The sequence below is a fragment of the Falco naumanni genome, chromosome 7 (assembly GCF_017639655.2).
Source record: "Falco naumanni isolate bFalNau1 chromosome 7, bFalNau1.pat, whole genome shotgun sequence".
In the NCBI taxonomy this organism is placed as follows: Eukaryota; Metazoa; Chordata; class Aves; order Falconiformes; family Falconidae; genus Falco; species Falco naumanni.
In genome coordinates this window covers 7,230,628-7,245,024 of record NC_054060.1, presented here as the reverse complement: position 1 = coordinate 7,245,024, position 14,397 = coordinate 7,230,628, and the positions used below count along the sequence as shown (strand labels likewise).

The 14,397-nt window shown below is 41.7% G+C and overlaps 1 protein-coding gene across 1 annotated transcript in view; it reads right to left on the bottom strand.

Moving 5' to 3' along the window:
* Positions 1–520: 520 nt before the first annotated feature.
* ADAMTS17 (ADAM metallopeptidase with thrombospondin type 1 motif 17) overlaps positions 521–14,397 on the bottom strand; it is a 192,426-nt gene continuing 178,549 nt past the window's right edge. Inside the window, exons 22-23 of the mRNA XM_040602291.1 lie at positions 6,837–7,014; positions 521–3,611 (exon numbers count right to left, since the gene is read on the bottom strand). Coding sequence (XP_040458225.1) covers positions 3,460–3,611; positions 6,837–7,014 — 330 coding nt within the window. The 3' untranslated portion in view covers positions 521–3,459. The remainder of the gene's footprint in view (positions 3,612–6,836; positions 7,015–14,397) is intronic.

Sequence of the window (14,397 nt, the reverse complement as noted above, 5' to 3'; positions counted from 1 at the left end):
GAAAAACTTAAATGATATTATTGCCATGGAGAATATATCCCTGTATTATAATAAAATATCAAGCAATAATCGACTGCTAAGATTCTTTTCCACCAACAAAAAATAGCACCATACATGAGATAGTGAGAATCTACACTCAATAACACAATTGTGCAACTAGAAATGTACAGTACTTTAGTAACAGTACAGAGTATTGTTTACAATATGGAAATACCACCACTGTAATCAAAAGAGCGTCGATCTCTTATGAACAACTAAAAAAAGTATTGTCATAGATACACTGAAACAAACAGCTTTCTTTTTACCAGTATGTAGTAACTGAGGGCAGAGCATAGCTGTAAATTCATAGTAAAGCTCCTATAAAATGATACAAAACAGAAGTGCAGGAGTATTGAACAGAATTAAACTTTTTTATTATTATTTTTCTGGCTATTATAAAATGGGAAGGTTGTCACCATATGAAGTAAGAGAATGCAATAAAATGAAGCTGTGTTGTGCCATCAGTTTTTAATTAATGTTGGCTTCTGATTATAAAAAAAAAAAGGTTGACGCACGCTAATCTGTGGGCTGTGAGAGCAAGTGAGGTGGTTTTTTCAGTGCTCAGACATTCGAAAGAATTCTTTGTAAATTCATGTTTCCTTTAGGAAGGACTCAGAACTTGGACCCAAATGTCCTTTGAAGTCCAGGACCTAGCATAACTGGGACAGGCCACAGGTCTAACTAGCCTAGTATCCTGTTCTGGACAGTGGCCAGCAGTGAATCATTAGGGGAAAAAACATAAGAATTAAAATCCTTCCTCTGCCATGTACCTTTCTAGGACCCCACCTTTTGCCTAGAGAGGGTGACAAATCAGCACCGGATGGAAAAATGACCCCTGCTATTTAAAAGCACCTTTGATTCCCATTAATAATAAATGCATACGCTGTTCTTCCAAGATAACAGAGAAGCCCCATGACAAATCGTTCAGCAGCCCAACATGAGTGCCAAAAATGATCAGCAAGGGGGTGTTTATTGGGCCAGGTCACTTCATGGGCAAATGTTGCCCGTTAAAAGAAAAACGGCAAACTCCAAGCCAAGTGAAGGATGTAAGGGGCCCCATCTCAGCTCAGCTGCTGTGAGGTGGCTGTGGTGGCAGGGAGGCAGAAAAGGCAGTCACTGCCCGGCTGTACAGGCAGGGCTGTTACTGCAGACAAGGGAGAAAACTCCCGCTGGAATTGCTAATATAAATCAGGTCCTCTGGGCTCTGTCTGATCTCTTGGAACTTTCTCATTAGCAGTTCATCTACCTATTAATTTGCCTAAGTGAACATCACCGTGGTATTGCCTAAATCTTCTGTCACCCCTGCCAGTAACATTTTCCATTGATGACTTGCTAAGTAGTTACAAAACCTCTGCCTTAGGGCTAGAGGGTGGGAATAACAGAAGGATGTCTGATTCTGACTATAGGATGCCTAAAGAACATCCAGTATAATGAAAAACAAGTTGGAATCATTTCCCTGATAGAGAAAATCATCTGGGGAAAGCAGATCTGTTTGAGGCAGGCACTTGAGAAAAAAACTTGTGTGCAAATGTGCTTTTGTGCATACAGGCCAGCCCTTGTGTGCACACACGCTCATTTGCACTAATAAGCACAGATGAGAATGTAAAGCCCAGGTCTGTTGATGAACATCAGCTCCCTGTGCTTAACAAACTTAGCCCTTAATAAAATGCTAATGAGTTATTCCAGTGAGGTCCTGGATATTGAAGGGGTTGCAATAAGGAAGAAAAAGTTGCTTTAAAGATTACTAAGAGTCTTTATTCCTCCTTGCATTGAAATAATGAGACAACAGCAACAAAGACAACTTGAGGACAGGTGTGAGCTGCAATCCAGACTGGCCCAGGGACTCGGGGTAGTAGCTGGGCTTAGTTCTGCACTCATCTCTAAAGAATAAAACAGTGACACGCAGTTCTAGAGCGAGTACAAAGCTGCAATTCATCTAAATGGCTGTGTTCATGTCATGAAGAGTGGGCTGTAACTTAACCACTGCACAACTGCCTTTGGACCCTGGCAAGGGAAACGATACATGTTGGAGCAAGATATGGCAGGGAGACATCGGTCTATAACTAACGGAGGGGACAAACTCTGCCCTGGGTAGAACTCCTGTTTCAAGTCTCACATCTCAGAGAGGAGTTTGGTTTAAAGTGCAGAGACATGGAAGAGAGTATCATATATGCAGCACCTGCTAAGTGCTCCCGTAGCACCAATCTGATAGCACCAAACCTGATAGCACCACAAAAATAATACAGGAAGCATTAAAATACAGTGAGTAAAATCCTGACGCTTACTGAAGGCAATGGGAGTCCTAGCCTTAGGGCTTCAACAAGCTCAAGATTACACTTTGGATGTCTTGTATCCCTGACTACTTTTGACTTTAAAGGCTACATCGTAACCTCAGATGTAGAGACAAGCCCAGATAGGAAACACCTGTTCTGCTCTCCGTCCTTCACACAAAGGTTGTTCCAAATCCAGTTTCTGTACCAACCCTATCCAGTTTCACGGTCCTCTTAGAAAAAAAACATTCAGTCTCATTATCTGATTGACTTCTAAAAAATGGGTAGAGATAAGGCCAAACAATCCCTCAGTGAGCTCTACTGGATGAAATGATTTCTGGCTTCTCCCATCTCATGTAAATGGTTCTTGATTAAAAATAACTATCTATGGCTGTTAATAGGCTTCATTAAGCTCAGCGAAAAATTAGTTTAATAAAATATAGTTTCATAAAAGAAACTATATTATTCTGAGGAAAAGAGAGAGGGGATTGTTTTTTAAAATTAGAAAGAAGAGCAGTCCCTATGACTGAATGCTGGCTATAATTGTACTGAGTTTTCTGCAGGAATTTCAGAGATGTCCATCCTCTGCTATCAGTTTTCACAAGCCTTTACGGCAAATCCTCTCTTTAAATTAAGCCTTTCATTTATGTGTGTCCCTCCAAGCCCACTCCACAGTGGGATGACTGTTGGGAATTGAAAACATCAGATGAAAGCTAAGATTAAAAGATTAAGTAATGTCTCTACCTTTGCTGAATTATTTTGCCAGAGGCCTTCCTCCATGGAGGTACTTATAACCTTAGTCAATGTGATCACTTTGCAACTCTTGTCCTTTTCTTTAATGGTAGCAAGCCATCCAGTGGCTGGTGATTTAATATATTAAAGTAAAAAGCATTAATGAAAAATGTAAGAATGTCAAAATACGATAAAATGATTGGCTCCTTGAGATGACTTTTTCTGTTTGTTTGTTTTTCTTTAAGGTGGATGAGTGGATTACTTTGGTATCCAGTCTGTAGAATTAGTTTCAAGTCTTATTAGGTATGCTTTGGAATCCACCACATTGTAGCAACTCATGAAGTTCCAGTACTCAGACCTATTAGTCCGTGATTTACATACAAATAGCTGTAACACTCTAAGAAGTAGCACAGGTTCATTAACTCTTCTGCTGCATCTTGTTTGCATAAAAGTCTCTGCAAGTCTGGCAACAGCGCTGATACCACCGCATGTCTTGGCACAGATTCTTCTCCCGGATCACCCTGCAGTACACTGTCCACTGGTCGCCTGTGCACTTGTACGTGAGAGCAGCTTTGGACAAGAAAAGAAAGGAGAAACTAGAAGATTAGCTGGAGAACAGCATTGCAGGTGTGATCAAAATCACTGCACATGAGGGAAGAAAGGGCTAATCTTCCTGTCAGTACTGGAGATCAGATGATGGATGGTCTTCCTACTAAAACACCGGGCTCTTGGAAGTGTTCACTGCAAGGGTGTAGCTGGACATGACTGGGGAGTGCAAGCCTCCTCACGTTGTACCTATTTTATCTCAGTGACAAATCGGCCTGGATGAATAAAACATCTAAAGCCTTGGCCTAGGTTTAAGCTTACGAAGACTGCACAGCCGTCAATGGGAAGCTGTGTGCTCCCAGGGAGAGTGCTTTGCTAAGGCATGCTTTCAGGAGCGGCCATCATCCTCTCAGTGGAAAACATTTTTACAGAGAGCAAAATCAAATCCACTTTGATGGATGTAAAGGTAAAATAATAGGAAGTAAAAATACTTCTTAGTGCAACAAAACCAGTAAGACAGTTAGCTATTGGGAGGGGGGAATGGAGAGCAGAAACTCTCTCAGACTGACAAAAGGTTTGTGCAGGGGGGAAAGCTGCACGAAGACACTGTTGCTGAATCTGTTGGCAATGTCATTAAAGGACCACATGTGCTTTTACAAAAAGGCAGTGGTAACGAAATTGTGCACTTGATAAAAATGCACAGATACAGTGAGTGCTCTTTATGGTATGTGGTTTATAAACTGCATGTTGTATTCTTACAAATTCTGTGATAATTGGAAAATCTTCTAAATGAATATTGTGGTTCTCTGCAGTTGTGAGAAAATGGTCTAATTAAAGAACGTCAAAAGGTGTTGAGCGAACAGCATCTTGAGTCCCTTGTTCCTTGTCTCTGCTGGATGAAACAAGGAAAGGCTCTTATCCCACATTCAGCTGTGAGTCTCAGTGCCAAGCACCAGCAAACAATGGCAGCAAAACTGGTAGGAATCTTTATCACTAAAGCTTCATTCAGTTGGACAAGAAGCAAAAGTCTGACAGAACTTGATGAAATGAAGTTGCACTGTCCCATAAAAAAAAAAAGGAACATGAAGCCAATTTAAAAAAAACCTTATTGTGAGAAAAAAATCTGAGTGGGAGTGACCATCCTAAGCAGGAGGGTAGAGCCGTTTCTGAGTCTGCCAGCAGTGGAGGGGCCTTCTGGGGGGCTTGGATCTGCAGCGCTCCCCACTAGCTATGGTTCCAACCAGGCACAGAAAATGTGATGTAACTGAATAAATCACACATCTTGCAAGAAAATCTGAGACAGGCCTTAGGAATCTGAGATGGGAGACTTTCTATAACAGTGAGACACTGAGCTACAAACAAGGCTAGGACTCCAATATTCCAGAGGTCCAAAGTCCCTCATAGGTTGTGAAGTATGACAGGAAGCAGGCTGAGGAAGCAACACAGGTCAGGTGCCTGAGGGACAGAATGAGCCCCCTCTGAAGGACGCTGGACACAGATGTAAAAGTCAGGTGAGGTGATCTCCACACTTAGATACTTCTGAAAATGTTACCCGGAATGAAAAACATTCCGGCGTGGGGACAAGGCAGTATGGGTTTTGTAGACTACTGGAATTTTTTTCTGTATAATTTTTTTTTGTGAGGTTTCCATTGCAGAAAGCGGAAAATTTTGTTTAAAGATAACCCAATGAGAATTGTTTATAAGCAGGAAGAGCAAAACACTCAATGATATATCTTTCTGCTAATATCAAACATCATTGTTTCTGCCTCTGGTGATTCCAAGCCTGGTTTAGAAACAAAAGCATCCCAAATTACTTGCAGATTACTTTCAGCAGGGACCTGAGCCTCCTCAGTCTTCTTCTAAACAAGTGAGCTTTTTATTGCTTTGTCCTAAAATGTGAATTAGGATGGATTTCTTGTCTCATCAGTGTATCAAGGGCTTACTTCTTAAATGAAATGTTTTCCTTTCACTATGCTCTTAGTGCTAAAATATCTGGGAAGTACTCTCATATGTTCTTAAACAAAAGAGGTTAAAGCTCCTCAGCATGACTGCATTTGCAAGACTAAAATTTCCCTTATTCTTTTAAACATCTGTTAAACTTTTGGGAAACAAATTTCAGTTCAGAAGCTTCAAGTCCAGCCCTAGTTTAAGTGTTATTTAATACGGGACAGTGCTATTAGACAATGGTTCTCTATTACTTAGCAGCTCTGCCTTTACATGTGTTTTGGAGGCTTCTTAGGCTACAAGACTAGCTCTGCTGAGAGGGTGGAGGCTGCTCTTTCTGGTAAGATCTTAGCAGCATTGTTTACAACCCAGCCTCTTGTACTGAAAAGTTATGGGAGGCACCGATGAGGCTGTGTCAGTGTAGCTGATGGCTTAGTTTAGCTTCATCTTACTGGTGATGATGTGTGAAACGTAAAGAAACCAGCTTGGGTTTTGGAGCTGTGGCTGAACACACAGGGCTGAAGTTTGGAAAAATGTATTTTTATCCTCTTATAACGCAAGCAAATATGATGTGGGAAATCATGGGTTCCCACGATTTTGTCTTAACAGAGGCATTCTTAACTAGAGACATTTCTTAAATACAGTGTTAAGGTGTTTCAGAAAACAGACGGCTTATCCCCATATTCTCATCTCAGCCAGGTACACAGGGCATGTGGGGAGGGTGAGGAGGACAGTGACAGAAAATCAAAAGGTTCACAAAAAGAGGCTGGATGTTCTCTTGCCTTCCTGGGCAAATTATCTCACCAAACCACATTCTTGTGGCAACAAATGAAAAGAAAAAAAACAAGCAATGCTTTACTTGTCAAGGTCATGTACTTTTCTTGGGGCACGGATGAATAAATTATCATACTTTACACTCACCACAGCAAAAGCAAGGTATGAAGGTGTTTGTGATGGAGAAAGATATGCCTGACAGCTCCCTCACTTCTGTGATCAGTCAATCAATCACCCACCATTTGTGTGCTCCTGTTGGTTTCTCAGGTCTGTCCACTGCTGAATGTTCCACCTTGGGCAAAGTCTGAGGCAGAGATCGATGGATAGAGAGCACCTATCCACACTAGACTTTTAGTCTAGATTTTGACTGGGGGGCCCTTTCCTAATTTCTGGCCCTGGGCAATCCTCTGAAGCTCCACTTTTATCACATTGGTACACTGGGACCCTGGGGGTACCCTGGGTGGATCCTGGACACCTGGGACCTCTGGTCCTTTGCAAGGTGGCATCTTCCCCCCAACACCCCTCACTCACCAAGTCTGGGCGAGGTAATTGTGTTGACATTTATCTTCTCGTTGCAGACCTCCTGGTGGCACTGCCTATAGGCTGCTGGCTTGGACAGGACAGGACACTCATTGCCATGGCGCCCGGTGACTTTGTGCATACACTGGACCACACGCGACTGGAGGCCTTTCCCGCAGGTTGAGGAGCACTGGAGGAGACAAGGCACTGAGACATGGTCCAAGCAGAGCAGCTTCCAAATCACATACACACAAACACCAGAAAAATGACTGCCAGAGCTGAAGTGTGCAGCAGACTGGCAGCTTACTATAGCGTTGGGGACTCAACAACAGGGTCACCGTGTTAGCCAGGGACCCTTCATACAGCTGTTGCATTTGTCCATGATGCGTTCGCAGCTCCAGGGGGTACTGTAAGCAGAGGAACTGCCCTGGCACAGGGAAGGAAGCTGTTGTGTTTCTGTCTGGACTTGCTCTGAGTCCATCTCCACTGACTGTCCCTGTGGATGCCCATGAGGTTCAAGCAGACAAAGATGCAATTCCCTCCACTAGCCACAAAGAGGCAAAGCTGGAAAACACATATTGCTTAATTAAGGAGGAGCAGCTTCCACCTCCCTCTCCATGAGGGACCCTGTGGTGCTGGTTTACAAGCCCTCTCCCAGACTTGGATGGTCTAACAAGGCTTCCTCCACAGACAAGATGACCACTGCCAGGCACTGACAGAAGATAAACCCAAGGATTACAGCAGAGGCAGGCAGCTCCTACTGCATGCCCAGACCTCTAGAGAAGCTCTGTTCCAGCATACAAGAGAACACATCAGGTATTCAAGTATTCATTCTCATTTATCCCTGCTAACTGTCTGGCACTTGTCTGTCCTCTTGGGAGCAATTGCAAATTGTACTCCACGAGTTTTGGCTCCTATTAGCCAGGAGGCCCAGCCTGTTTATATGCTGTCTTTGTTGTCATACAGTTGGAGTCCCTAGCTCTCCCTCCCTCTTCCTCTGGCCCAGTCACTTGTGATTTACAATGTCCTACTTGCACGCTGTTCAACTTTAATAAAGCAAACACAGTGAGCACAGTGAGGTGCACCAGCTGGAGTTAATAAAATAACCTTGTATTTAAAATAAAGAAACAATGGGTTGCAGGACTTTGGTAAGATTCCTATTTCTGCTAAAGCCACACACAAGCAACTGGTGGGGGAGAGGAGGAGGTGAGGGAAAACTCAGGAGGTATAATTAGGGTGATGTAAAAAAAAGATCATGTTCTTGTCCTTTGCTGTTTCTGAACAAAGTTAGGGCACTGGAGCTCTCTCCCTGAAAAACACTATCACCTCAGAGCGGTAATTCTTAAAACCAACATGTCAAACACTGGAGAGGCTCAAAAGATGGGCACCACTGAGGCTGGACTGATGTCTGGGTACGGAGGATGTGTATGCAGTGTGGATGCTTCTAAGACTAGGACCCAGGGGCAAAAGAACACACGGATGCGTGTAGGCCTCCACCTTTCCCATCTGTGGGGGACAGTACCACAAAGCTGTGGTCATTTTGCTCTAGAAGTATCACAAGAAACCCCTGCTGCTTCTCAAAGACTGATACAAGAAGTGTAGCTTTGTTCTGGGTGGAGCACAGAGGGCTTTTCCTTCCTGTGTGGATCAGTGAAAGGCCTAAGAAAAAACAGCCTCAGATTAATAGGGCCATGTAAAATAGAGCTGATGTCGTCCTGTCCAACACCCAGTGCAGAAATACATTTACATGATGTGAACAATTTAGTTCTGGGCAGGAGGAGTTGTAGAATCAGTGAAGCCTGTTTTCAGAAATAACATAGATGCTTTATCTGATTTTCTTCTTTAGTCATGAGTGACTAAATAATTTTTATTAATGACTGTTCATTAAACAGGTTTCTAGTATTTGGTGTACTCACTGAATTTGTGTTTGCTTTTTACTTAATTTCCCCCATATATCCCACCTGCTCTTTATTCCTATTCTTTCTCCCAGTGCCTTTCTCTAGGACTGAATTTCTCCATTCGAAACAACCTCTGGCTCAGATCTGTTCTGGACTTTGCCATTAAGTCATCCTCATGTGCAGCTTAACCCCTGTGTCTCCAGCTATGCAACCCCCTCCAGGACCTGATTATTGTGTTCTGAAGGCAGCAGTTGTGCTATATTAAAAGTTAACATGTATTTTGGAAAATAATAAAATAATAATTAAAAAAGGGTTTCTTCCTTTACATCTTTCTTATTTCAATTTAGGGTCAGCACACTCATTTACGACAGATTTTTTTTTTTCACTTAGATTTTCAGATGCTGAATTTACATCAGAATTCGGTCACTGTCTATTAATACCTTAATAATGGTTATGGTATTTAGGACTATGCTGAATGAGCCCTTCCCTTACACGCCCTATAGTAAGCTATTCCAAAAACCAACTGTTAAATTCCCTGATTTAAGACCCATTTATAACTTGAGCTTCTGCAGTGAGATCTAGACATTTCATTACTCTTGGGTGACCCTCTCCTCCCCAGCACTGTGTGCCCTCAGTGACTTCAACCAGTCTGGAAGCCAGTCAGGCATAGCTATTACATTTGGATTTAAAGTTGACAATTTTTATCCCGATAAATGCAACTATTAGGCCCTTCCACTTCACTAGTCACATGCAACCTCTAATCCTCAGGATTTCAATGGCACTTTTAGTCTTCAGAGTGCTTTACTAATCTTAATCCTCACAAAACTCTTTGCAAAGGGAACGAATTGTACATCCATTTTACAAATAGAATAGCTGCTACCACAAAGGCATAAAATAACCTGTCTAGGGCATGGGTTCCCTTCACATGATTGTAATATAGTGAGTCTCAGACCTCTGACTCTGGCTTTTAGGCACTCCCTGTGCTTATGAGTGCTCTTAACAGAGGTGGGGAGGGGGAAAGAAAGAAGGAAAAAAAGAAAGAAAAAAGCATTTTTCTCATAAGGTGAGTAAGGTTTTCAGATACCAACGTACAAACACTCACCTACCTTTGTGTTCCTGTCTCTGCATTTGTTAACCAGCAAGGAGGGCAAGCAATGAAACTTTTTCCACAGACACTGCCAACTCCAATCCTTAGACAAATAACAGCAGAGTTTTTGCCCGAAGCAGTTTTATTCCTTCTCCTGGGAGACTGGGATCATCACCTATGCTATGCAATTAGTTTTTCACAGCCAGGAAGACAGATTTTAACATCTTTCTTGAACTCTTTTGGGCTTGGCAGCTAAAGGAAGGTTGGACATCTGGCTTATTTTAAGGCGAAATTTTCAACTCTGTACTTGGATAGTCTCTTTCCTAGGAATTTCAATAGGAAATAGGAATAGATACAAAATACATACAAAGGGGGAATTGTTACTTATGCTGCACTATGAAAAGAGGACATCATTAAAAGAGGCATAAAAATCACACTCCAACCGAACAGCAGATTCCCATAAATACCTTCTCTCCTACTCTGGACAGCTAAATGCATTGCTACAGTCCCTCTGTTCCCTAATATTTATGAAGCAAGTAAGCATATTCACAGAAAAATATTCAGGGCTAGATTCACTCTGTGCCCCTCTTGATACAGGATCCTCAGACTTGGATACAGGTTATGAGGAATTTGACTAAGGAAAGGTGCTGTGGCCTTCTGGCAAACAGAGAAACTTCCAGGCAGCCAACAGCTGCCCAGAAAGAGCATATTGCTTGTGGCAGAGTGTGGCCTGTGCTGCAGGGGCAAAAGCACGATTACAGCCCAGCACCTGATCCAGCTCCCATAGAGAGTTCCACTGTGCAGAGTGCAGGGAGGCTCCAGTGCTGCACAACATAACGGCACTGATTGTAGTCAGAATGCTGTTGATGGGTACTGGACTTTTTTGGCAAATACTGAGTTCTTACAGTGCTATTAAGAAACATACTCTGAAAATTGGAAAAGCCTTTATAAGCATTGATGTAACTCAAGAAACACACGTTTTGATGCCATGATGGAATAAAGTGATCTGTGCATGTGGAGGACTGGACTTGGAACCTGGTTCGAAGATGCATGGATCTCTGCCTGCACGTGAGCTGCTACATAAGTACTGAGAGAAAACCCACAAGCAACTTGCCTACTCTTGGGAAGCTGGGGACTCGGACAAGTCGTTGAATAGAGACGCCATGTCAAACAAAGAAGTGTTTTTTCCCTTCCACCAGGCATTGCCAGTGATATCACTATCAGAAAAATGCATATGTAAAACTGCTGTAGGTTAACCATAATTCACTAAACTGACAATATAGCCATTGTAAATTGGAAATCCACCCACATGCAAAGATCAAAGGACTGTTCAGCACTGTAAAACAGAGAGGGTTAATGAACAGTTACAAAAAGTGAACCTAATGAGAGCCCTTGTAACTCCCAGTTCAAACACTGCTTGAGAAGGCAAAAGGAATACAAAAATGCCTCCATTCACATTCTTTGGCAGTAACATGCAAGCCAGTGGGGATATCCAGAAGGAAATAAACTCACAAATTGTCAAGGCAGCAGCTGCATTCATCAGCTTAAAGAAGATTTACTCACTGAAAAACTCCAACCTTAAGACCAAGCTATGATTTTTCAACTGGAATGCTATTTCCACCTTAGGATACTGATATGAAAGCTTGAAATCACCAAAGGTGCAGACAGATGTCTAATTGCTTTGAAAGCAAATGCCTCAGGAGAATATTGGGTATTAAAATAGAATGAATTTACAGTAAGTGCTGAGATCTGTCAGGGGCTTCATCAACGCCGGATCTACAAAAGATAGCCAGAGAAAGAGAGAGGAGTAAGAATGAATGAAGCCAGGACAGAGCTGCTGCTGGGCAGCTGGAGGAATGCATAAGAGAGACCAGTCCAAAGAATCCCTGTGTTGAGGTTTAAGGGGAACAGAAAAAGGTACAGATTTACCACTACAGAGGACAGGCGGTGATCTGTTCAGGACTGGCCGGGATAATGCAACCTCAGCTGAGGGCTGCTGGCTAGGCAGGGGCACATTCACGCCACACGCCACCTTTAAAAATGTCACTTTCCTAACCTCTAAGAGATGTTAGCCTTTTTTGTAAAAGACTTGCTTTTTACAGCAGGTCATAGCACCCCTTCAGCCAATCCTGAACATACTCCAATATCTAGAAGGCTGATCTGTTGGAGGGAAATATAGTTCAAGAAGACTGTCATAACTGAGCTGAAGGCAAGATGGTTTTACTCTTTACTCATCAGTTTGCAGTCGTCTGATGTTTAAAGATATTGGTTTGTCCCCAGTTTTCTGAAAGTTGCTGAAGCCAAGGATAACACTATGGCTAAAGCTCCAATATTCAGAGATAGAGTCATGCTTTACTGACTTCAGAGTTCAAGTATTTCAAGGCACTAGGATAGGGTAGAGTGTTTTCCCCCCAGGGGTCTTGTTTCTTGCCTCTATGAAAGTCAGAAAGAAAGCAAGACAAGTTCCTATTAATAACATTCTAACACGGCATCTGAGATGAATGACAAATGTCCTGCAATTGCCCCGTTCCTGAGACCTTAATAGTATACATGTGTGTGCTCTCGAAGTCAGTGGTCCGCACACCTTAACATCAGGCTTTTTACGAGTATCGCTAACTTAAACTCTATAGTTCTAGCTGAAAAGCAGCATGCAATATGCTTTCATAGATACCAGGTCAACTTTCACCACAGCACCATGCTAAAGAAAGAAATTTCTGTCTTTTCACTGATAAGATCTAACTAGCCCAAAGCAAACTGTAAGCTGTTTTTCAAGCTTCCTTGTTCTTTTCTTTCTTTCCTTCTTTCTTTCTCTTTCTTTCTTTCTTTTCTTTCTTTTTTCTTCTTTTTGAATCCCAGCTCTGTAAAAAGAACATATCTGGTCTTGCTTACAACAATCTTTCATTTGGAAACTTTTGTGAAATGACTGATTTGTTTAATTTAGCCAAGAAAAAATGCATACCCTTCTGACTCAGTATAGGAAGAAACAATAAATTATAGCAGAAAATGCTCATGGCTGATCTGACAGTATCTTCGAAGGAAAAGAGAGAAGCAATCTTTGCAAACTGCCTACAGCTGTGTTTTCAAACTGCATGACCCTAAGGAACAAGACCTGACCAGTACATCCAGCATGTCTCACTGCATAACTAAGCTTGACTTGGCTATTCTGAAAAGTTCCATTGTATACAGAGAGGTCAGAGATTAAGAGCTGAATGCATGAATATTCTGGGTAGTGACAGTGCCTCTAAATACTTGTGCGGTGCAGCCCAGGTGAATGCTAATGAGGAAATGTAATTTAATTCATTATACCAACCAGGACGAATTTACTGCTCACAAGTTTTCAAACTGGATTTAAAGAACAGGATCAAGCCATTGATGTGAAACAATATGGTATTGCCTATAGGGTACCATATTCTAGCATGCCACCTATAGTGCGTGTTTAATGTTTTGATCTGTGACAAGTATAAAGTGGAAACATTCCATTGCTTATTCCACCTGAAAAAACTGCAAGGAAATTATGCTGAAAAACACCTTATGTAAAAGGTATAATCAAGCTAATCTTAAGTTAACTAGATAGTAATGGACAACTATATAACCATGGCATCACATAACTCAACTTGGGCTGACCTGCTTCTACAGCAGTGGGTGCTGCTAATGCTGAGCAATGTTTTTATGGGCTGTATGAGCTATAGTCCCACACTGACTCCTGTCACAGATGTTAGCCTGAAAGAATATCTTGGGAACTGAAGCTCCACTGAACACATATTTTAGTTTTTCATCAGTTAATGATCAGTGTTACTTAAATGCAATTTATTAAAAAAAAATAAAATAATTAAGGACTCCACTAGGATTATTTCAGCAAAAGGCTGCTCATCTCTGCCATCTCAGTCCTGCCAGAACATTCTCTAGACAGGAAGCTACTCAGCTTTGAAATGTGTGATGCTGAATTAATGCTGCATTTCATCTCTTTGCACAGTCAAACAAAAGATCACCAGCAGGCTGATACTAATTGCTCTTTAAAGACGTTCTGGAAGTCTGGCATCTTAAAGCCTCAGTAGTCATTATAAATCTCAAAAGACTGTTGGAAAGACTGCAAAATTATAGCAATCCCTGCCAGTGATACATATTGTGTGTCGTAAGGATTCAAGGGACAAAAGCCTCTTCAGATGAGTAGTATAAACTTTAAATGGTGAATTACCTACTGTTCATATTTTTAAAAATGTGGTGCTAGACATTGTAACATCTTAGAGTAACTCAGCGAAAATGAATAGCAATATTTGAACAGGCTTGTCTTTCATGCTTTCTTCTTTTTCACATAAAAACAAGAAAGAGTATAATAGTTACGATGGAATTCCATTTCCAATCCACTGATCTTGGTGGGAGGCTTTAATTCTCCATCAAAAAAAAATTGCACTTAATGATCTAGGCTTTTAAATAAAAAATATAAAAAAGGAAAAGTTATTCTTCCAATTAATAGGATCACTGGAGGCTATATTGGAACATGAGACAATAACATTGTGACAGAACATGCTCCACTTCAAACAAAACACTGATTAATATGGGCTTTTTGTAGCACATTCTCCTTTACTAA